This window comes from Aedes albopictus, chromosome 2, assembly GCF_035046485.1.
Source record: "Aedes albopictus strain Foshan chromosome 2, AalbF5, whole genome shotgun sequence".
Taxonomy (NCBI): domain Eukaryota; kingdom Metazoa; phylum Arthropoda; class Insecta; order Diptera; family Culicidae; genus Aedes; species Aedes albopictus.
Genome location: NC_085137.1, coordinates 257,699,554 through 257,723,292, shown reverse-complemented (window position 1 = coordinate 257,723,292; position 23,739 = coordinate 257,699,554). Strand labels below are relative to the sequence as shown.

Sequence of the window (23,739 nt, the reverse complement as noted above, 5' to 3'; positions counted from 1 at the left end):
GTAAACTGAGGTTTCTACCGGGACTTGCTACGGCGAGTAGCCTGTCCGGTGATTTATCACCACCGTCGCTAGGGGGGGTCCGATAAAGGAGTCAATCTCCTCCCCCTAGCTAATCGTCAAAGACGACCGCTTTGCGGTCCAGTGATGCCCAAAATAAGAAGCAGAAGAAGAAAGAAGAAGAAGGAAGAAGCTCCGCATAGTCCGTGCGGGAGCAACAGCGACCACCACCACCATAGCAGCAAGGGCCCCAACGAGTGACGTCGACCAGTGCCTTGGGGAGAACGGGGCAAAACAGGTCAGGCGTAGATAATAGAGTTTTTATTGCAAAATTTATCTATTTATATTTTATCAATTAATTTCATCCGAAATTCAAATATTAGTGGAGGTACCCTGCTTTAGGCCGCCCTGCCGGGTAACAGCGGGTAAGGGCGGAAAGCCTCTCCTGACAAATGCTTGAGCCCCCGGCAACCAAGCATTCGAGTTCGTGCAATTTGAGTAGTTCTGTTATTCGGGGGGAGAGATGCTGCCGTATATTCTGTGAGGTTTTTTGAAAGTTCAATGATGAAGAGCTACTTCACACCACCATCCTTGAAGTCATTGCCAACACGATGTTCCTTTCGCTGGGAAATATTAAATAAAGTTATTTTGAAAAAAAAAAAAGACCTTCACACGTCAATTCTAATTTTCACCAAACAATCTTCTCCAACAGTTAGTCTGGACTGCTTAATCCGGTTGCACATCTGTGCAATGGACTACGATTTCATCTGACGAAGATCTCACTTTTCCTGTGATACTTGTCGACTGCACAACATCAAAAAAATAATTGAGTTGCCGGTTTCTTTCCCCCGACTTCTCCCATACTCCAGGCTCGATTTTTAGAAGCTAGAGTACTTTTTATCACAACTAAATAAGGCCGGAACAAATACTTTCTTTTTTTCCTTTGTCACAGTGCTCGTTTACTCGAATTTAGCTGATGGTTCTCGACGAGACGGACGCTAGCCGAAGAAAGAGTAAGAGTCGCGGTTTGCTATGATCTCGTCAGCAGCTGTCACACACGATAGCGTAGGCGTTACTCAACGTATCTAAATACCAAGGTAGGATATTCCCGCAAATGTCAATAACGAGACCCACTAACACATCTGCGTTAGTTATGAAAAGTTGGTGATTTTACTCTAAAATGTCATTAATTCTGCAAAATTTGTGAAGTTTTATTTGTTTGGACGTTTCTTCTTCTTCTTCTTCTTTCTGGCTCTACGTCCGCACTGGGACTTGGCCTGCCTCGCTTCAACTTAGTGTTCTTTGCGCACTTCCACAGTTATTAATTGAAGGGCTTTCTTTGCCTGCCATTGCATGAATTTGTATATTGTGAGGCAAGCACCAATGATACACTATGCCCAGGGAGTCGAGAAAATTTTCCCGACCGGAACGGGAATCGAACCCGCCGTCTCCGGATTGGCGATCCATAGCCTTAACCACTAGGCTAACTGGAGACCCCAGTTTGGACGTTTCTTAATGCTATAAAACTATGTTTAGAACCAATTAAAGTTTTTTTTTGTCACTGATTTTTAAATAGCAATATTTTCTGATTTATTGCATGGAAGTCACTTTTTATTTAGTGAAATGCATTTTAATAATTGCTTCTATGATGTGAGAGCTTAACTTCTCAAAAAAGTTTGCCAAACAGTGATGTGCCCACACAAATCTGCGCAAATTTCATAACTATTTTTTGCCTTTTTCTTTTTCTCACTAATACTAAAACTAGAATAATAGTTGGAGTATATTACCTTGGTATTAAGATACTTTGGGCGTTACCCCGGGCAATGTGCGTGCGTTATCAGTTGTCTGTTAACAGGGTCGTGCAATTTCGAAAGGAAAACATGACGTACGACGACTGTAGCAAATCGTTTCCCATGCGAACGGACTGCTGTGATGCTTCATCTCTCACCCAGCAACACACTCGTTCGTTGCTGCTACAGAAACAAGTGTGTATGAAACATGATATGATACACTTGGATTTTCGTTTCATTTATGAGTCATTGAAATACTTCAACATGCTAAAAACACTATTTAAACCACATTTTTAAATAGTGGTGCACGCCAATAGAATGATAATTATGTTTTATGAAAGAGGATAACGAATTCGACCACTTAAATCCAATTAACCGGCGCCCGTGACCATTGAGAGACTAGCGCGCACCAGTGAGACACTAATGCTCTGACGGGTGAAGCACAAGCAATGCGACCGGGTGGGAGACTACCGAGTGCTACGATGAGTGGAAAAGTTTTTTTTAACGACCGAGTCATTAGAAAAATGTATGAAACACTTGAAGTTACTCTTTCAAATGTTGCATGAAAGTGTATCATTGAAACGAAATTGTACGCCCCTGTCTGTTAACATATTGAGGGATAAGACTCTTAACATACTGAGAGATGCTCATTGTCAGACATATTACACACAGGGGCTGCCCTCGGACGCATAAATGTCACATGTTACAATAGAAAAACCCGAGAAAAACACATTGTCAAATTTGATTGACTTCAACGCAATTCAACTATCGAAACATGTATAAATTCAGTTGTTGACAAAATATTTCAAAAATACTTATCAAAATATGACTTTTGACATGAAAACCTCAAAAATGTCGAAATGTAACATGTGACATTTATGCGTCCGAAGGCAGGGGGGATGATAAAAAATAAATGTATTTAATGAAAAAATACCCTGATAATCAGGCAAAATAATAGCAAATAAATGTAAATCTTTGCAAATGAATGTTCGCAACCTTGGTGTAGAATCATTTTACCAGCTATAACTGGCTTCTAACGCAAATAGTCAGCTAATACCGCATCCGCAGAACTAGACGAGAACTCATAATATAGGCAGACGCGCCAACTTGGTCAAATTATTGGGGGGGGGCAAAGTCTGTATTTTCTAATATTTTGTATGGGAAAATTAAAAAATCGTCAAATTTTGGGGGAGGGGGGGCAAACCTATGCTTGCCCACCCCCCCTAAGTTGGCGCCTATGAATATAGGGCTCAACGTTTTAACATAATTTTCAATTTTGACGCCGCCCACACTCTCTGTGTCAGTACCGCGGATCTGGGTCTTCTACCATCGCGCAGTGGTCCACCAACCAGATTTACGAGGAAAGATGCATTCAACGCTTTCAAATGAGTTTTTAGGCAAATATGGTCTTCTGGAAAGTTGTCCCTAATGATAAGGCCCTCTTTCAAATGGGCATGAAAATTAGGGTGGTCCATATTTTCAAAGAAATTGGTAATCAAACTTTTTTATTTGCAAGAATAACTGTATACATTCTTCGGGAAAGTTGTAGATCTATCAATTTTGAGCAAGTTTGCTGAAGACTTTTTTTATGTAGCTTTAAAATTGACCGATCTAGAGGTATTTTTCTGAATAAGCTTAGGGTGGTTCAAGAAAAACCGGTTTTTTGGCGTTAACTTTTTCAGTTTCGATTTTTCATCAAAGTCGCCCAAGAAACACTTGTAGAGCATTTTAAGACGCGTCGTTTTGTGCGCTGAGATGGTCGTTATCTCTTTTGGTTCAAAAGTTACAGGCATTTTTCTTTAAAAAATCATAGTTTTTTGAAATGGTATTTTGATGGGTTGGGGCAAACATAAAAAATATCTTTTGCCCGCATTCAAAAGAAGAAATGTTTTTATAAAACATATCAAAAAATTAGAGGGGTGTTATTTTTGTAATACAAGTGAAAAATACTTGAAAAGTACCTTTTTTTTTCTAGAAAATCATCAATATCTTTTGAACGGAATGACGTAGCAACATTCTCAGCGCACGAAAATGTGCGTTTTTAGAAGCTCTAAAAATGGTTCTCAGGCGACTTAGACGAGAAATTTGAAACAAAAAAGATTAAGCAATAAAACGATTTGTTCTAGCATCACCCTATGAAAACTATGGGAAAATGCTACAAATTTGGTCAAAACAGTTTAAACGCTTTATCTATTTTGTTTCAAATTTGTCAACAAAGTTGTCTATGAACCATTTTTAGAGCTTTAAGAAACGCACATTTTCGTGCGCCGAGAATGTTGCTACGTCATTCCGTTCAAAAGATAGTGATGATTTTCTAGAAAAAATAGGCGCTTTTCAATTATTTTTTACGACCATCTCAGCGCACGAAACAACGCGTCTTCAAATGCTCTTCAAGTGTTTCTTGAGCGACTTTGATGAATAATCGAAACTGAAAAAGTTAACGCCAGAAAACCGGTTTTTCTTGAACCACCCTAAGCTTATTCAGAAAAATACCTCTAGATCGATCAATTTTAAAGTTACATAAAAAGTGTCTTCAGCAAACCTGCTCAAAATTGATAGATCTACAACTATCCTGAAGAACGTATTTAGTTATTCTTGCAAATAAAAAAGTTTGGTTACCAATTTCTTTGAAAATATGGACCACCCTAATTTTCATGTATATTGAAAAGAGGGCCTTATTTTTAGGAACAACTTTGTAGAAGACCATAACAATCTAGAAAATCATTTGAAGGCGCTGAATGCATCTTTCCTCGTAAATCTGTTTCGTGGACCATTGTGCATTGAGCTTCATTGACACACATCCCGAAAAATTGCTGTTGCCTTCACATGGACCGGCAGCGATGCAAATCTCACATTTGCAAACGTCCTGGGATCGCGTTACGATCGAATTTTCAAGTTAACAGTTGTGAATCTCCGCGACCCTTGAACCTTCCTTACTGTATTCCCCTCACGGCACGCGGCAAGTTCCAAAGATGATCGACGGAAACACGTTTCTTTTGGAACTGAAATCTTACAGAAGTTTTTCGATAACGGCACTTACACTAGGGAACGTCCATTAATTACGTCACGCAAAAATCCACCATTTTCAAACGTATTTATGCTGGGCAGCCTATTTATTGCACCCATAAACAAATAGAAACGCTCCATAGAAAATCAAAAAGCGCTCCATAAAGGATGAACATATGTTCCATGAAAATGTGCAATGTTAACCATAAATAATTGAAAACGTTCCATATTTTATAGAAAATGTATCGGTAAAACATAAAATTTTCTCATTAAAAGTGCAATTTTTCACCAATAAATAATACTGGAATTCTCCATAATAAAATACAAATGATCCATAAAAAATTAAATTGTACCCATAGTAAATTGAATATTGCTCCATAGAAAAATTCAATTGCACCATAAAAATTGAAATTGCACCATAGAAAATAGATAAATGTTCCATAAGTATTATCAAATTGCACCACATAAAATATGAATTGCTCCATGAAAAATTGAAAACTCTCCATAGATTGCATATTATCATAATTTAAATTCGGCAGTGCTAAATTGCTCTACATATCCCAACTTCAGTGGTGCAGATGTTTAAAGTTATGGAGAATTTTCAACTTTTTATGGAGCAAATCATATTTTACATGGTGCAGGAACATATTACATATGGAGCATTTATCTATTTCCTATGGTGCAATTTAATTTTTCTATGGAGCAATATTCAATTTACTATGGGTACAATTTTATTTTTTTATGGATCATTTGTATTTTATTTTGGAAAATTTCAGTATTATTTATTGGTGAAAAATGGCACTTTTAGTAAGAAAATTTTATGTTTTATCGGAACATTTTCTTGTATGAAACGTTTTCAATTATTTATTGGTAACATTGCACATTTTCATGGAACATATGTTCATTCTTTAGGGAGCGCTTTTTGATTTTCTATGGAGTACTTGCAATTTGTTTTGGTCACAATAACATTTTGCCTTTATGCTGGCCTGCTTGCTTTCACAGAAAATTTGAGCGAAGTAACACCGCGGAATCCATACAAACTGGTTGGATCACGCCATTTTTAAGAATCCAACACTTTATATGTAAATATTAGTGTATCCATAAATCATTTCATTGTGGATGCACGATAGATGTTGGCACCTGTCAAATGCATTAACTAGGATTAGGGTTGCCACATACGTGCACACTTAAAAAATATTCGCGGGCTCGGCTTTCCGCGCACAGCAGACTACTCAGCAAACTCAAAAACTGATATCTCAGTTAAAACTGCATCTGTTAGCTGATTCTCAGCAACACAGTTGCCGAACCTCAGTTATGAACTGTCAAAGTTGCTGAGATCTCGGTTATGTTGTTGTTTGCCGAGCGCTCGGCTGTGCGGATCTCGGCGAAAGTTTGAGGAAATGCTGAGATCCCGGTATTTCAAATTAAGTGTGTGGGTTGGATACAACTTAGTCTACTTTTTTGGCTGTTTTGGTTTCATTAATCCTCCTAGGATGTTAAGCTAGGCGCAAAACAATGGCGTAGTACACGTTCAGAGAGCCTGTCTGGGCCATATTGACCGCAACCTTTTACTAGGGTTTAGGTAGATTGTTTTCAAATATCTAAGCCCAAAACATCAACCCACATTTCTCGAGGTTCCTCCTAGGGATTACACTGGTCGACAGTGGATCACGCACTTTGACCACTTGTTCCATTTCTGATGGATTTTGGCCCGCTGTTTCCGAATCTGACTGCGGAACACGTACAGTTTTTGAGAAAATAGGGTTTTTTTCACAAAATTTCATATTTTCATAAAAAATAAGCTATTGTCTTTATATTATTATTTTTTTATCTGCTCATCTCAACCAATATTTAAATTCGATGGATTTTGATCCACTGATTTAGAATCTAACCTTAGAATTTCAGTAACACGTACAGTTTTTGAAAAAGTGGGGTTTTATTCACAAAATTTCATATTTTCAAAGAAAATAAAATTATTGTCTTCTTAAATTTGAAGTTTTTATCTATTCATCCTAACCAATATTTTTGATTGAATAGATTTTGATCCACTAATATATAAATATAAATATTGATATATATATATAGACTGTTTCAGAAATTATAAATACACTTTGTTTATTAAATTAAATGATCTGTTCTAATGATTTTTACCAACTTCTCTCAGGATATAGCATATTGTACTCCATATTTTTATATTTCCTTTCAATTGTCTTGATATTTTAAAGAACAGTCGAGTTCTCTAACAAATAACTTAATTTTTCAAATTTACATTTACACAAAGGTGTTTTTTAGTGATTTCAACATTATTTACCACTAAACATCAAAAATTTTATAAATTTTTATCACATTCGCTTTCTCAACAAGTTGTCTAAGGAATGCCTTGATCAAAATTTGGGAAAAATCGATAAAGGCATTTCCACAACATTTTTTCGGACATCAAGTTTCTCATTTTTTAAGGCATTCTACGGAACATAAGAACTACCACACAGTTTCTTAGCTTTCCTGAACGCATTTAATCTGAACAAACTTATTTTTTTCAGCTCATTCGATCCTTCAGATGGCAAAGCTTGTCATACCATAAAAACGAATGCAGTAAACAGTAATTAAGACATTCGTTTGCTTAACGTTTGTTGCTACTGGTATTGTTGAGAAGTTTGAAACAAAAATTTTTGTTTTGAGAAGGGCCGTAATGGAGGTTCTTGATCAAATATTCCAGTAAAAATTACTCTTAACAATTGAGAAATATCTTTTATTATCGATACAGCAATTTTTATTGTGTTTGGAAATAAAATATTTTATCTGTGAGATATTTTTCTTTTCTACTATGCTACATTTTTGACCACTTTGTGCAACTTCATATTTTAATCATCTAGTTTACAGAGCCCTATTTTTTAACTTTTATCAGAAACATCAACAAAATTGGTATTATTTGCTTCGTCAGCATGTTTACTATAAGAGCTAGAAGAAACTTTTTTGGATATTGTGCTGAAATTGAAATGGCAGGTTATCGTTAGTGTATTTATAATTTCTGAAACAGTCTATATATAAATATTGATTAAGATGAGCAAATAAAAAAAAATTAAAATTATAAAGACAAAAGTTTATTTCCTACGAAAATATGAATTTCATGAATAAAACTCCATTTTTCTTTCAAAAATTTCAGGTGTTACTAAAATTCTTTGTTCAGATTCTGAATCAGAGGAATAAAATATATTAAAAATAAATATTGGATCAGCAGATAAAATGAAATAAAATTAAAAAGACAATATGAAATATGATGAATAAAACCATACTTTGTTAAAAATTTTACGTGTTACTGAAATTCTTAGGTCAGATCCTATATCAGTGGATCAAAATTTATTGAATATAACTATTGGTTTTGTATGAAAATATGAAAATTTGTGAATAAATCCCTATTTTTCTCAAAAAAAATTACGTGTTACTGAAATTCTTAGGTCAGATTCCGAGTCAGTATATGAAAATCTAATAAGTATTAATATTGCTCAAGATGAGCAGATAAAAAAAATAAAATTTTAAAGGCAATATCATTGAAAACAGAAAATATAAAATTTTGTGAATAAAATCCTATTTTTCTCAAAAACTGTACGTGTTACAGAAATTTTGAAGTCAGATTCGATATCAGCGGGCCAAATTCCATTAGAAATGGAACAAATGGTCAAAGTGCGTGAAAAAAGTTTCAATTTTGTCGACTAGTGTTATTTTACAAATTGGCCTAAAGATGCAAAATGACTTCCGGATTCGAGCCTTGCACTTTTTTTTAATTTTATTTAATTTTTTTTTATTTTTTTTTCGTTAGAGCAGTCTGTTGAGCTACCGTGATCTCAACTGAGACAAAATAAGCTTCTTCTTAAGAGTCGGACCCAATAGCATATGGTTTTGCAGAATACCCACGCATTTACCGCCTCGGCCATATAAGCTATATGGAATCCCTTAAAATCAATTGTCACATGTTGTATGATGGAATCCTTATGTCCAAAGAACAATTATACGTTGGACGACAGTATTGCACCCCATCGCCCGGTTCGGTTTTAGGAAGCCACCTGAAGCATCTTTTGTCATCGGTTGCTCCTTTAAAATGCTCTCTGTCACCTTACTGCCCCTTGATGGAAAATTTTCTTGAAGTGGTTAACTTTGACGATATTTTATTTCCACGACAAAAATCTATGTTGAGCAAAAAAAAAGTTAACCGTTCAGTACCTTGAGATTTTAAATACGAACAATTAAAAATAAATATTTGCAAATCGGCCAACTAGTTTTAAGATATCGTGATCGCCGAAACGGGATTTTAAAAAACACACAATTTCGAGATAATTGCGTCTAGCTAGTATACTTTCAGATGATGCAATAACAAAGTTCTGTTTTTATTTCCTCAAGGTATGTAACCCCTTAACAATTGACAAAGAAACAAAGCACGTCGTATGCATATCCATAGAACACAAAATAATCAAACCATGACGAAATATCAAACCTTATATGCACCTAGATCATGAACCACACACGTCAATGTTGCTTCCCGTCCAACAGCAGCCGTACCATTCATGATTGGGGCGCTGAACTTTGGATCCGTATACGTTGCTGAAAGAAAACACGGGAGAAAAAAAAAACAAATTATACAGTAGCTGAATTATAAACCAAACCGATAACAAATTTCATGGAAATGCAATAATTTATAATTCTATTAATGAAGCAATAGCTATCACGACAATAAGTTTTATAAGTTTAATTGTTAACATTAAAATCTTTTGCAAACCATTATAAGTTGAATTTAGATATTTACATGGGTAAATGTAATACTAAAAATAATAATGAATTTCTACCCCCACTGTCCTCCAAATAAGTACAAGAATTGTGAAACCATCCAGACAAGTGCCATCAAATGAATGAAATCAAATACCACACATTATCATCCTCTTTAGGGTTATTGGTCGCTCTCATACAAACGACTCAACAGTGCTATTTTGAATCCGCTAATGAAAATCGACACAAGTGTGAAATAATTAAACGTCGGATAGACATGCACTGCAATATACCGGTCTAGACCACTGCAACTTGTCAAAACGGAAAAAGGAACGAGATTTCATAATTTTGATGCTATTTGTTGCACTCCGACACAGGATCTGCTCACAGTTGCCAACAGAGACAAGTACTCGATTCAATGGCATGGAATTTGTTTGTTTATGGTGTCGCTCTGTATGTAGTTGGAACTCAATTAAGGCATGTGATCCGTTCTCATGAGGTCAATCAATGTGTTGGCGCTATGATTCCGCCATCAGTCTGAAGTGCATCATCGTTATCAGTATTTGAAACAATACCATGAAACATACAAATGGACTTCGCTCTGCTCCCGAGGAATAGATGCTACTGAAACAGATCCTTTTTCGGTCTGTTGACATTTAAGTTCGTTCCTTCTGGTTTATACACAAGCAATGTTGTTGACATCACTTTACTAATGCAACTTCCAACGAATCTCAAGATTTAGATGCATGGTGAAAAGATAGTCCTGTATATTCGGTCCAAATGTGAAATAATTATTATTCGTTGGAAACAAATGTACAGGTTCAAAATAGTGTATTTAACCGTCTCATAAAATGTTCAGTTATTGGTAAGTCAATTCAATATATCTTAGAATCGTGCCATCGGTAGTCCTCTATGGAAATGAAGTATGAGCTCTTCGTGCAGAGGATCAACGTGCCCTTGAAGTTTTTGAACGGAAGATGTTGCGTACCATTTACGGCGGATTGCAGATGGTAGACGGGACTTGGAGATGGCGAATGTACCACGAGCTGCATCAGCTGCTGAAAGAATCGTCCATACCGCGAACATCAGAAGGCTACGGTGGGCGGGTCACGTCATCAGGGTGTCGGATAGCAACCCGACTAAAATGGCTCTCGAGAGTCATCCGACCGGTACAGGAAGACGTGGAGCGCAGCGAGCTAGGTGGGTCGACCAAGTGGAGGACGATCTGTGGACCCTACGCAGAGTGTGAAACTGGAGACAAACAGCCATGGACCGAGTGGAATGGAGACGGCTACTATGTACAGCAGAGGCCACCCCGGCCTTAGCCTGATCGGTAAGTAACGGATCGTTGTTGTTGCGGACGGTTGGGTGTTAAATCCTACGTGGAAGTGATTTGGCTGATGGTGGATCAGCCGAATAGAAATAAGTTAATTAATTTTGGCTCCTCTCAAACACTACACCTCGGTGTGCCTCAACAATCTGTTGAGGATGATCTTCTCGAGCACCTACCTTGTCGTGTCGAGCAAGTATATTGGTCTATATGCCGACAGGTCTTCGCCGTTCGCAATAGTACCAAGTTCTGCCACATCCAAACCTCTAGAGAAACTCTCTCGTCCAGACCTGTCCAGGCAATTCTCCTTAGCATACCTGAACAGATCTATGAGATTTGGTCAAAAGTACATTTGGTCGAACGGACATTTGGTCGAAACCCAATATGTAGAAGAGAAAACATATGACATTTAGTCTAATGAATCTGGCTGTAAAGCACTGCCAGTAAGGTGTCCTAATACCCTAGAAATTGAAATGGTCGTATTTCTGCCAATTTTTCACAGATTTCAATAATGTAGGCTCATCCGATTCAGAAACTCATCTTTTATTAAGAGCATATTCGACTGGACCTGTATCGGAAAATCCGGATCTCCAGGAACATATGTTTTGCATACAATACAATAATATAATTTTCAGCATTCATCTGCCAGTAAAAATCACAGAGCTGCCTTATCCATTAGTGTCTGATCACTCTTGTCAAAAGTCAATTTAAGTTGGTTTGGTTGGTTCCAAAATTGGTTTCTCAAAGAGCAGCAATAAACAATTTCTTTTTACATCAAGCCTGCAATACAGTTCATCTTCAGATTTTTCGGAACGCTGGCTGGTCGAAGTTCATATTAAACGCGTTCAGTTTATTTTTGGCTCATGTTCAGTCCAAATATAACACTGCATGAAAGAACCCTAGGCTTAAGGGCTTACTAAAAAAATCGAACCGCTGGCAAAGGCGCAAAAATCAATGTTTTTCAATGAAATATTTAGGTTTATGCCGGTGGACGTCTGGATCAGGAGGGCCATTACCTTCCTTTCACCAATACCCTATTAGTTTGTATTGAAATGATTTGATCTGATAAGTGGTTAGTTCCATGTATTATTTTATATTACGTCGGACCAGGGGGTTAAGTGTGGAAGTGTGGAACTGTAATAAAAATTATATAAAACTTCCAAAACATTTCCAAATTTGCGTCGAACCTCTGTGCACTTGTAACATGTTTTAAGGCATGCTAGGTGTAGATTTCTTTGTCCTAAGCTAGGTCTTAAGCATATTCAATTTAACTTCAAATAAAGCTTGAGAGTAACATTTTATTTTTGTATGAAAAATCATATAGGGTGACAATGGGTATTATCGACAGGTTTGTTCTCTTCGTCATGGGGGATTTTTGTCAGCCAAATTGCCTGAAATTTGGCTATATAATTCAGTTTAGTTGGGAAGGATTTGAGACCACCTCTGAGTTCAATAGGATTCAAAAAAAAAACCCAAAGACGAAGAGAATAAAACGGCCGAGAATAGGCAATTTCCCCTAATTCGCGAAAGTCACACGATTTTGAAATAAATTGCCAACTTTTAGGCATTTAATGCGGGTCATTATGTTGGTATCTGATTTTTTTTGTTATTACATTCGAAACACACCAATTGAGGGGCCCAGATGCAAAGGGGTGTAAGTGACCATTTTGTCGATTTTGAGCTGAACATCCCGACTAGGCGATCATAACAAAATTGTATCATAATATGTTATTATGTTTAAAAGATTTTTTCTAACATAGGTACTAATAATTTAGATGCAGGATGTTGTTAAAATAACAAAAATTCTAACTAAAAATCATAAGGGTTCTAACAAAAGTGTATCAGAGTTCGTAAATACATCAAAATATATCAAGCCCTGTTCTGAGTTTTTGATAAAATATATCAAAATTATAATACAGTTTTATATTTTCAATTTGGATAAAAATTAAATTGGGTAAAAATTAAATTTTTATACCGTAATCCGGGGTCAACTTGATCACTTTAAAACAACTTTTGCGGATAACATCAGTGCCAATTCAAATGTTGCCAGAAGTATTTCTGTAAAACCAGTACCCTGTGGATCTTCATGGAACCATGTGACGGAATTTTGTTCAACAAATTTTAACTTTAAGTTAAATAACTCCAAAAATCAAAAAAAAGGAAATGCCACTTTGGGGCGACATTGATCAGTATACAATTAAGTATCGGTTGGAAAGGAAAATATCATTCTCCGCTTAATTTTGCTCTTCTTAAACCGAATAACGCGTTTAAAATCTTACAACTAGTGAATTTAATACTTTATATGCAAATTTAAATTTTGAATTTTCCCCCTTAAACGCCTAAAGATAGGCAATTTCATTTGAAATAAGTGATATCTATCACAATAAATGACTATTTCATCATAAAATGAACTTTTTTTTAACTGTTTCTTGTTCTGATTAGCTACATAACTCCCCAACCAAGGCTCCGCAAAAATGTTAAAACAGAGAATTTACGGGAAGTCCTATTAGCAATCGATTGTTTAGTAGCAATGATTTCAGCTAAATGAGATATACATTGCAAATTCCTTAAAAATAAGGGAAAACTAACTGTTTTTTTTCTAAAACAATAAAAGTCTACACTCATCTCTAGACATCTAAGAACCAGATGACGTAAAAAGTTTAAGACCATTACGATGCTTAAGAGTTCCTAGTATGGAATTACAATGTAGTTCTTTAATGATCAAATTCATCCCGCTGATCAATTTGACCCCGGTTTACGGTAGTTGGAACATGAAATCAGTAAACTTGAAAGAACAGCTCATGTTTGAAAGAAGAAATAATACCTATGAAAAAGACAGCATCAGCAGTACAAATATGAAACTTGAAAAAAAACAGCCTATTCTCAAAAGAAGAATTCTCTGATAAAATAATCATAACCACAATATTTACACGCATCTCAAAAAAGAAAATTGTAATGATGAATAAATTGCTATTCGACTAAATGTATACAACCATATGTCATTCGACCAAACGTCTTCAAATCCTAATCAAATATCCTAAAGTCTACCAGAACATCCCGGGAGCCTATGAAATAGCTAATTTTAAGGCCTGGTTCAGAACTCCATCCGGAACTGGGGCCTTAGCTACGCAATTCCCGCAAGTTTATCATCGGTGACCCTGTCCTCATCCCCATCTCCAGTCCCCAGTTGTCCTGCGAAAGGAGACCAAAGAATAGGATCATGTCGCGGAAAAGCTCCTTGATGTTCCCCTTGAACATCTCTCGCGACTGCTTTGCAGGGGCCATTACACCTCTTGTCTTGGTTGTTATGATCCTGCGGGTTTCAACCCACGGATTCGCATTGACACCCACCTCAAAGCTGGACTATTTGCTTGCCCTTATCTCGGTCTATAGCGCTATTTTTGCAGCGGTGATCACCATCCGTTGTTAATTTCGCTTTTCCTCAGTTCCGTTCCAACTAAAGGTAATTTTGGTAGCAACATTAGACAGATCGACATTGATCAGTGCCTCTAGCAGGGTCTGACCCAGCTGGTTCGTAAAACGACTTTCTCATACCACGGCCCAGGCATTGAAGTCACCTGCTATTACCACCTGCCTTCGCCCTGTCTACACGCTCGGTATACAGTCCAGCTTTTGCGTGAACGGCTCGATCAACCATACCGCGGAGGCAAATAGCAGCTATAGAACAAGACTTAGTTTACTTTGATGACGAAGCTCTCGTAAGTAGTAGACACCAACTCCTGGACGGCACCCAAGTAACCACGCTGCTCAAGCCGTAATGCATGCATAAATACGGTGCAAATAAAGAAGTCAGGGTGGCCACTCAACCGGGAATTCCGGGAAAACCGGGAATTACCCGGGAATCGCAAACAACCGGGAAAACCCGGGAAAAAACCGGGAATTTGCTTAGAACATAAACCACTCTTAAAATTGAAGGTCCAGGATAATAATTTCTATTGCATCTACATGAGAATCATCATTTTTTATTAAACATGATCAATATTTTTGTAATCTAAAGATACTATATCGCAGATACTAGATGCAGAGTTCAAAACTTAATCATAAGATTTATTTTAGATTTTTCTTAAATTTTGATTTTAAATCTTGGACTTTTTAATGGAACTGTTGTAGAGAATTACAATTGTTTTTGAAAAAGCTAAGGTGTAAATGGAAAACTTTAAATAATGTGTTTTGGGTAGGACAGTCAGTGTATTGTATCATTACAGAAAAAAATATTGCCATATTAGATTTTAGAAATGCGGAGTGGACCTGGTGTGATGGTTAGAATACTTGACTATCACGCCGAAGGCCAGGGATCGAATCCCACTCCCGACAAACTCGCAAAATGTGAGTTCTTCCTTCGGAAGGGAAGTAAAGCGTGGGTCCCGAGATGAACTAGCCTAGGGCTAAAAATCTCGTTAATACAGATAAAAAAAAAGATTTTAGAAATTCTGTTAATTTGATCGTCTTCAAGAATTTCATAACATTTTTTCCAGTATTTCATGTTGGACATGTTCTTTAGATAGTACACAATCGATTCTTTCAGGTTGCCTAACATTTCTCTTGATGATAAACCAAGGTTTTCTTCGCAGATTCTCCTATAGATTTTTCCAAACATTCATTAAGAGATTTAGCAAGATATTTTCCCAGGGATTTCTTGAAACGTCTTACAAGTAACTTTTCCAAAACAATTCAACCATATCAAGCAGTTTTACCAATAATTTCCTTTTTTTTCAAGAAAATTATTGATAACCGACCGATTGCAAAGTATCACATAGTGCTTGAGGAATCACGATTAACTATTACAAAAAGTTGAACATGGCAAGAAGTGAGTGTGCTATATTTTAAAGTAAAGGCCTGCATCCTTAATGAAGCACATCAAAGCGGCAAGTGCTGATGAGTCATCCCTGAGGGCATCGCGTATACTTCCGGGGATCCCATACATCTGCCGGGGTCCTTCATAGGCTGGACAGACTCAGATGATATGCTCGACCGAGTTGTTAATCCCACAGATATCGCAAGTTCTGTGGAAAGGTATGCCTCCCAGGTTGTGGGAAGCCCTGGTGTGGCCTGTTCGTAGTCGTGAGATGAGGACTTGTTCTTTTACCTTTCTCGTACACTTAGTGCACTAAAAAACTATATGTTCACTCAAAAAACGATTTATCGCAAAAAGGCTCGGAGGATCAAGTCGCATATACCTATCAACTCAATTCAACGAATTGAGATTATGGGCATGTATGTATGTGCGCAAAATAAGTTCACTCACTTTTAAGGCACTTCCCATTCGCCGATTTTTCGGATTATAGCTTGAATCAAACCGGAATTGTTTGCTATCAAAAATGGTCCAGATCGGCCAAGGCGTTCAGGAGTTATGGCCATTTCAGTGACCCAGACCAGCACCGGTAGAACTGGCCGTATATAAAACTGAACTAGCCCTATCATGCGATACATCAAACTGCGCGATTTTTGTACCCTTTAGCATGGTTGACGAGTTTAGCGTGGAAATCGACACTGAAGACCAGAAGCTCCACGATGCACAGTGGCTGATTTCGTCATTTTAGCGCGCTTAATTAATAACTTTTTTACTATGAAGTTAAGCGTCATGGTGTCTTCGGGAAAGTTTTTCACTATAATAAGGAGCTTCTTTTGAGCTTCTGTGAAAAATGATCAATCCCCCTAAAAGTGAGATAGAAAATTTATTTTTTGAATTTTTCAAGATACGAGGTTGGTGTCTTCACAAAAGTTGTAGAAAATGTTGTTTTGAGCAACTTTGCCGAAGACACCAAGTTTGTAACTCCGTTACTTTTCAAGATACGTTACGTTTTCTTTCATCAGCCCCTTGAAAAAGGTTTTTGCGCAATAACTTTCTAAATATTGATTCTACATTTTTCTCATGTTCTACAAAGTAATAGATAATGGTAAAACACATAACTTTGCCGAACATGACATCCCGCTAATTCCAAAATTAAAATAGTTATTACGGTTTTTATAGTTTTTTGGGCCGTATTTCAAGCATATATAACTTAACTATAGGCAATTATATGCAAATTTCCTTTTACGCATGTGAAAGTACATGTAATTGCCTCTCTTAGAAAGCCAAAATCATCAAACTGTAAGAAACTGTAAGATGGTTTTTGTATTGAAACTTACATCCATCTATGTTACTCTTATATGGGATTTATATATATTTTCAACATATTTATTTAACATTTCATGTCAGCTTGCATTTTTATTGTTATTGTAAGTGTGTGTTAATATAAAGAAAGGTTTGTTGTGTATTCTGGATCATTCATGAAGTACGTTACATAAAAACTCTCCAACTACTTCTATTTTATTACTAACTCACAATGCAAAAAAAAACGCATAAAGTGAAACTTCTTTCGTCGGATCACGATTTAACAGCAGCTTTCTTTGAAGTGCAATAAGATTTATAATTTACTATAACCAATGTAGACATAAATATGTACTAGTGAGAGCGTTGACAGAATATGTCACGCGCATGTTTGGAATTTTTTAAGAAATGGCGCTTCATTCGCTCTTTTCGTGGACTACGTGGAGCACTTGAGTGAGTAAGACAAAAGAATTAGATGATAAGTTTTTATGTAACGTACTTCACGAATGATCCAAAATGCACCACAAACCTTTCTTTATATTAACACACACTTACAATAACAATAAAAAAGCAAGCTGACATGAAATGTTAAATAAATATGTTGAAAATATATACCTACCTTGATACCTTGTTGGCTACAAAGTAACTTTACTCCAATGCCGAGCGTATAGTAGAGCACCATCTTCGTCGGTCTTGGGCGATGTTCCTCCAGTTTCCCCGAACGTGTAGGGATCGTAGATCTTCTTCAACCGCGTGCAGCCAACGAGTTCGCGGCCGCCCACGAAGTCGCCTACCTCTACCGGGTTCTCTGCTGAATATTGTTTTCGCTATTCTTTCTTCCGACATTCGCACTACGTGTCCAGCCCACTGAAGTCTGCCGTATTTTATACGTTTCACAATATTCGCATCTTCGTACACTTGGTACAACTCGTGATTCATGCGTCTGCGCCACACTCCATTTTCTTGTTTCCCACCGAGAATTGTCCGCAGCACTTTGCGCTCAAAAACTCCAAAAGCTTTTCGGTCTACCTCCTTTAACGTCCACGCTTCGTGACCGTAGAGGGCAACCGGAAGAATCAGAGTCTTATACAGAGCGAATTTTGTTTGCGTTTGCAAGTTACGGGACCTAAGCTGGCTACGCAATCCGTAAAAGGCCCTATTCGCAGCTGCAATACGCCTTTTCACTTCACGGGAAACGTCATTGTCACATGTCACAAGTGTTCCAAGATAAACAAATTCTTCAACAACTTCAAACACTTCCCCATCAATCACTACCTCAGCACTAACACCACTAGGCCTGCTTCTGTCTCTACCCGCTATCATGTACTTCGTCTTGGTAGAGGTAATCGTCAAGCCTATCCTCGCTGTCTCTCTCTTCAGAGGAGCATAAGCTTCCTCCACTGCCCTACGATCGATGCCGATGAGATCAATATCGTCCGCAAAACCGAGGAGCATGTGCGACCGTGTGATGATAGAGCCATTCCTCTGCACGCCTGACCTCCTAATCGCTCCTTCGAGTGCAATGTTGAACAATAAATTTGAGAGAGCATCCCCCTGCTTCAATCCATCCAAGGTCACAAACGACGTAGACACTTCGTCCGCGATCCGAATACTTGATTTTGATCCATCCAGCGTTGCGCGTATCAGCCTAATTAGTTTCGCCGGAAAACCATGTTCTGACATTATCTGCCAAAGCTCATTTCTTTTCACTGAATCGTACGCTGCTTTAAAATCAATGAACAGATGGTGAGTCTGCAAGTTATATTCCCGAAATTTATCTAGGATCATCCGCAGGGTAAACATTTGATCCGTCGTTGATCGGCCCTCACGAAAACCAGCCTGGTATTCGCCGACGAAGGACTCCTCAAGAGGTCGCAGTCTGTTGAACAGGACACGCGACAGTATCTTATACGCCGAATTTAAAAGGGTAATCCCTCTGTAATTGGCACACTCCAGTCTGTGCCCTTTCTTGTAGATTGGGCATATGAGGCCATCCAACCAACTGGTGGGCAATTCTTCATCCTCCCAAATCTTTATAATAATCTGGTGGATTGATTGATGTAGCTGCTCGCTTCCGTGCTTAAGAAGTTCGACCGGGATCTCGTCCTTCCCAGCAGCCTTGCTGTTCTTCAGCTCCTTAAGGGCCTTTTTAACCTCATCCAGTGTTGGTGGTTCCACTGCTTGACTGTCATCCATTATGTTAATCCTATTCCTGGGTGCTCCTTCGCTGCTACCATTCAACAAATCTTCGAAGTGCTCCTTCCACCTGGCTGCCACCATTGTTTTGTCTGTCAGCAAATTTCCTTCCCGATCATTGCACATGGCGGGCACTGGCGCAGTCTTGTGCCGCGCGCCATTGACAGTTGCATAAAATCTCCGCATATCGTTCCTGTCCATACTTTCCTGCGCTTCAGCAATAACACTCTCTTCGTGTTGCCGTTTTTTTCTGCGGTGGATTCGTTTCTCTTCTGCTCTTGCAACCCTGTACCGCTCTCTGTTCTGCCGGGTACCGGCCACTAGCATTCGACTTCTGGCGGCATTCTTTTCGTTCGTCGCTCGTTGGCAGTCCTCGTCAAACCAACCATTACGTTGGCGTCGCTGAGCGGTACCAATCACCTCTTGCGCTGTTGTTGTCACTGCTTCGTGGATACTTCCCCACAAGCTGTTGACATCTCCAGATCCGTTGGTCTCTCCTATCCTCTCGTCTAGCTTCTGATGGTACTGTGCAGCAACCCCTTCGGCTGACAAGCGCTGGATATTGAAACGCATCGTCCTGTTGTTTCTTGAACTCGTGACGCTGGATAATCGCGCCCGAATTTAAGCGGCTACAAGATAATGATCCGAGTCGATGTTCGGGCCTCTGTAGGACCTCACATCTATGACGTCCGAGAAATGTCGCCCGTCGACCAGCACGTGGTCTATCTGGGAGCAAGTGTCACCACTCGGGTGTCGCCAGGTGTGTTTTCGGATATTCTTACGTGCGAAGTAGGTACTGCTGATTGCCATCCCTCTAGCAGCAGCGAATGTCACAAGGCGCAGACCATTATCGTTGGTAACAGAATGAAGGCTTTCCGTTCCAATGACAGGCCGAAAGAAACTTTCTCTGCCGATCTGCGCATTTGCATCTCCGATGACTATTTTGACATCTTGTTTTGGGCACTCTCCGTAGGCCTTATCAAGGCTCTCATAGAACTCATCCTTCATGTCATCGGGTTTGTCGTTCGTTGGCGCATAGATGCTGATCAGGCTGTAGTTGAAGAACTTGCCCTTCATCCTCAACACACAGATTCGGTCGCTTATCGGCTTCCACCGAATAACTCGCTTCATCTGCTTCCCGATCACTATAAAGCCAACTCCGCGTTCTGCCTTATCGCCGCCGCTGTAGTAGATGTGGTACTTGAATGAAGTGTTGGCGATGGGATCCACCGCTCGGAATTTGCGTTCTCCAGTTTTGGGCCAGCGTATCTCCTGGATAGCGGCCACGTTAACGCCGACATTCCGCAGTTCACGAGCCAGGAGCCCAACACGTGCGGGTTCATTCAAAGTTCTCACGTTCCAAGATCCGACTTTCCAATCGTTGTCCTTTATTCGTTGCCGGGTCTGTTGCCGTTGAATCAATCCGTTTACTCTACTATTGCTTTTCTGGGTGTTTTTTTCAGCAGGCTACCTTACCGGGGCCGCGATGCCTACATTGCGTTGAAGGGGCTGCCTTCTTAGGTATAGCTGACGCAATACAGCATTTCATACTCAGCCGCTGGATGCCAGAACAGACGCTGTTTGAGCCGCACCTCCTTGGTGAACAGACGCTCGGATCGTACCTCCTCAATCTAGCTGAAGTCAGAAGGACAACAGTGCCCAGGCTGCACTACCAGCTAAGCACACAACTCTTAGCTGGCGGTCTTTGTCATCGTTTGACCCGTGGAAGCATGAGGTAGGAACTTGTGAGGACCAGAGCTATGTTGGACGCTCTCCTTATCGGCTCACCGTTTTGCAGCCCGTTGAAAATATATATAAATCCCATATAAGAGTAACATAGATGGATGTAAGTTTCAATACAAAAACCATCTTACAGTTTCTTACAGTTTGATGATTTTGGCTTTCTAAGAGAGGCAATTACATGTACTTTCACATGCGTAAAAGGAAATTTGCATATAATTGCCTATAGCTAAGTTATATATGCTTGAAATATGGCCCAAAAAACTATAAAAACCGTTATAACTATTTTAATTTTGGAATTAGCGGGATGTCATGTTCGGCAAAGTTGTGTGTTTTTCCATTATCTATAACTTTGTAGAACATGAGAAAATTGTAGAATCAATTTTTAGGAAGTTATTGCGCAAAAACCTTTTTCAAGGGGCTGATGAAAGAAAACGTAACGTATCTTGAAAAGTAACGGAGTTACAATCTTGGTGTCTTCGGCAAAGTTGCTCAAAACAACATTTTCTACAACTTTTGTGAAGACACCAACCTCGTATCTTGAAAAATTCAAAAAATAAATTTTCTATCTCACTTTATGGGGATTGATCATTTTTCACAGAAGCTCAAAAGAATCTCCTTATTATAGTGAAAAACTATCCCGAAGACACCATGACGCTAAACTTCACAGTAAAAAAGTTATTAATTAAGCGCGCTAAAATGACGAAATCAGCCACTGTGCGATGTCGGCCCAAAATTCAAGATGGCAGCCAAATGTTCAAGGTGGCGGCTCACAATTCAATATGGCGGCTGTTTAAAAGAGATTTAGGCTCTTAAAGCATGCTATATGGGAATATTTGATATGGGGAAGATGTCTGGACTCTTGAAATGTTGAATAGAATATCCAAAATGGCGGTCTGAAATCCAAGATGGTGGCTTCAAATTCAAGGCGTCTGTTTAAAGAAGTTAATGGCTCTAAAACCATGCAATATGGGTATATTTGGTATGGGTAAGATGTCCGGTGTCAGAAAATGGTGACCAGAATGTACAAAATGGCGATCTAAAATCCAAGATGGCGGCTTCAGCTTCAAGATGGTTGCTGTTTGATGGAGATTTAGGCTCTAACGGCTGATTAATGAAGTTTTAGGATCTAAAACCATGCAATATTGGTATATTTGGTATGGGTCCAGAGCCAAAAACAGCGATCAGGATATCCAAGATGGCGATCTAAAATTAAAGATGGCGGCTCCGAATTCAAAATCGCGGCTGTTTAATGGAGTTTTAGGGGCTGAAACAATGCATTATTGGTATATTTGGTATGTGAATGATGTCTGGATTCCAAAAATGACGACTAGAATATCCAAGATGTTTGTCCAAAATCCAAGATGGTGGCTCCAAATTCAAGATGGCGGCTGTTTAATGAAGTATATTTTTCGTAGGGAAGATGCCTGGACGCCAAAAATGGCGACCAGAACATCCTAGATGGCAATCTTAAATCCTAAATGACGGGTTCAAATTCAAGATAGCGTGTTTTCTTAAGAGTTTGATTCTCAAACATTAAAAGCTAGATAAACGATATGTTTTCTGATATCATGAAATGGATTTCTGTTAATTGTATGAAAGTGCGATATACATCAACATTTCGCTTGAGTTTTATTGAAATGGGGTTTCGAAGGCTCGAGAAAGGCGCCATCGCCGCTAGGTGGCTTAATTAGGGTTTTTTTTTGTATGTACGTACACAGTAATGCTTGATTTATATACACCGTGCTTATGCATGTCTTACGACTTGAGCAACATGGTTTCTTGGGTATTCCAAATAGCCGTCCACATAAAGGGTGGTACGGTCAAAATTTGGTCACACTGTTTTTTTTTAATAACTTTAGATTTCGTACATCAAAACAGCTTATTTTTGGATTAGTAATGGTACATTATATGTAGCTTATACCATAAAATTTTCATCAAAATTCCATTAAGTATTGGTTGATATATAGGTAAAACCAACGACCTGCCTTTTTAAAATTTTGTACAAAGCGCTCCATATTAAATTTTCGGCAATTTAAGGACAGTAAAGCACAGTTTTGATTATAGAAATACCAATACTGCTCCGATTCTTATGAAAATTTTACAGTATAATACTATTATAAAAATATGTTCTTAGTTAAATTTTGAGCCATTTTGTATGAATACTCTCAAAGTTGTAGCAGTTTGAATATGAAAAAAACTGACCAGGTACCACTTAAAAAAATATAACTTTGTAACAGCTAGATAAAATTGAATTAAATTTTTACACAACATTTTGATATGCATACTTACGAACAGAAAAATTTTCATTGAAATCGGTTACTCACTATCCTTATCAAACAAAAGAAAGAGAAAGAGGGTATCGGTCCCCTCGTTCATTCCGCTCTTTCTTTTGTTAATCAAGGAGCATGAGTGAGAGAAAAGAAAAAGCTAGCTACACCAATGTCGGTTGGCGTTGGCTGTGGTTGGTAGGGAGCTCCATGAGCTTCCCTAGTTTAACGGGCTTATCAATGGCTGTACCAAGGCTACCTGTATGCTTGCCGGGTCCATTCGTAGTTGAACAACTGTGGTGTTCCCCTGCACCTCGCACTGTTGCCACAGTGCCGTAACGAGCTCTTCCGCTTCAGTGATCTCGTCTAGGTTATTCACCTTCAGAGCCTCCGCTGTAAGAGCCCTCACTTCGACACCCTGGATAAGAACCTCTTTCGCCAGACTTGTGTAGGTGGCGCCCTTACGCTCCTTATCGCGCTTTAGCTCGAGGATCATTCCACCTGTACAAGTACGTCTAATACTGTGCACGTCGGCTCCTA

The 23,739-nt window shown here is 38.5% G+C and overlaps 1 protein-coding gene across 5 annotated transcripts in view; it reads right to left on the bottom strand.

The window, feature by feature from the left end:
• LOC109428278 (opioid-binding protein/cell adhesion molecule homolog) overlaps window positions 1-23,739 on the bottom strand; it is a 189,254-nt gene that overhangs the window by 96,361 nt on the left and 69,154 nt on the right. For all 5 annotated transcript variants that reach the window (XM_062851599.1, XM_062851600.1, XM_062851602.1 and 2 more), the window contains one exon: window positions 9,283-9,389. In XM_062851599.1, the coding sequence (XP_062707583.1) occupies window positions 9,283-9,389 (107 nt within the window). The remainder of the gene's footprint in view (window positions 1-9,282; window positions 9,390-23,739) is intronic.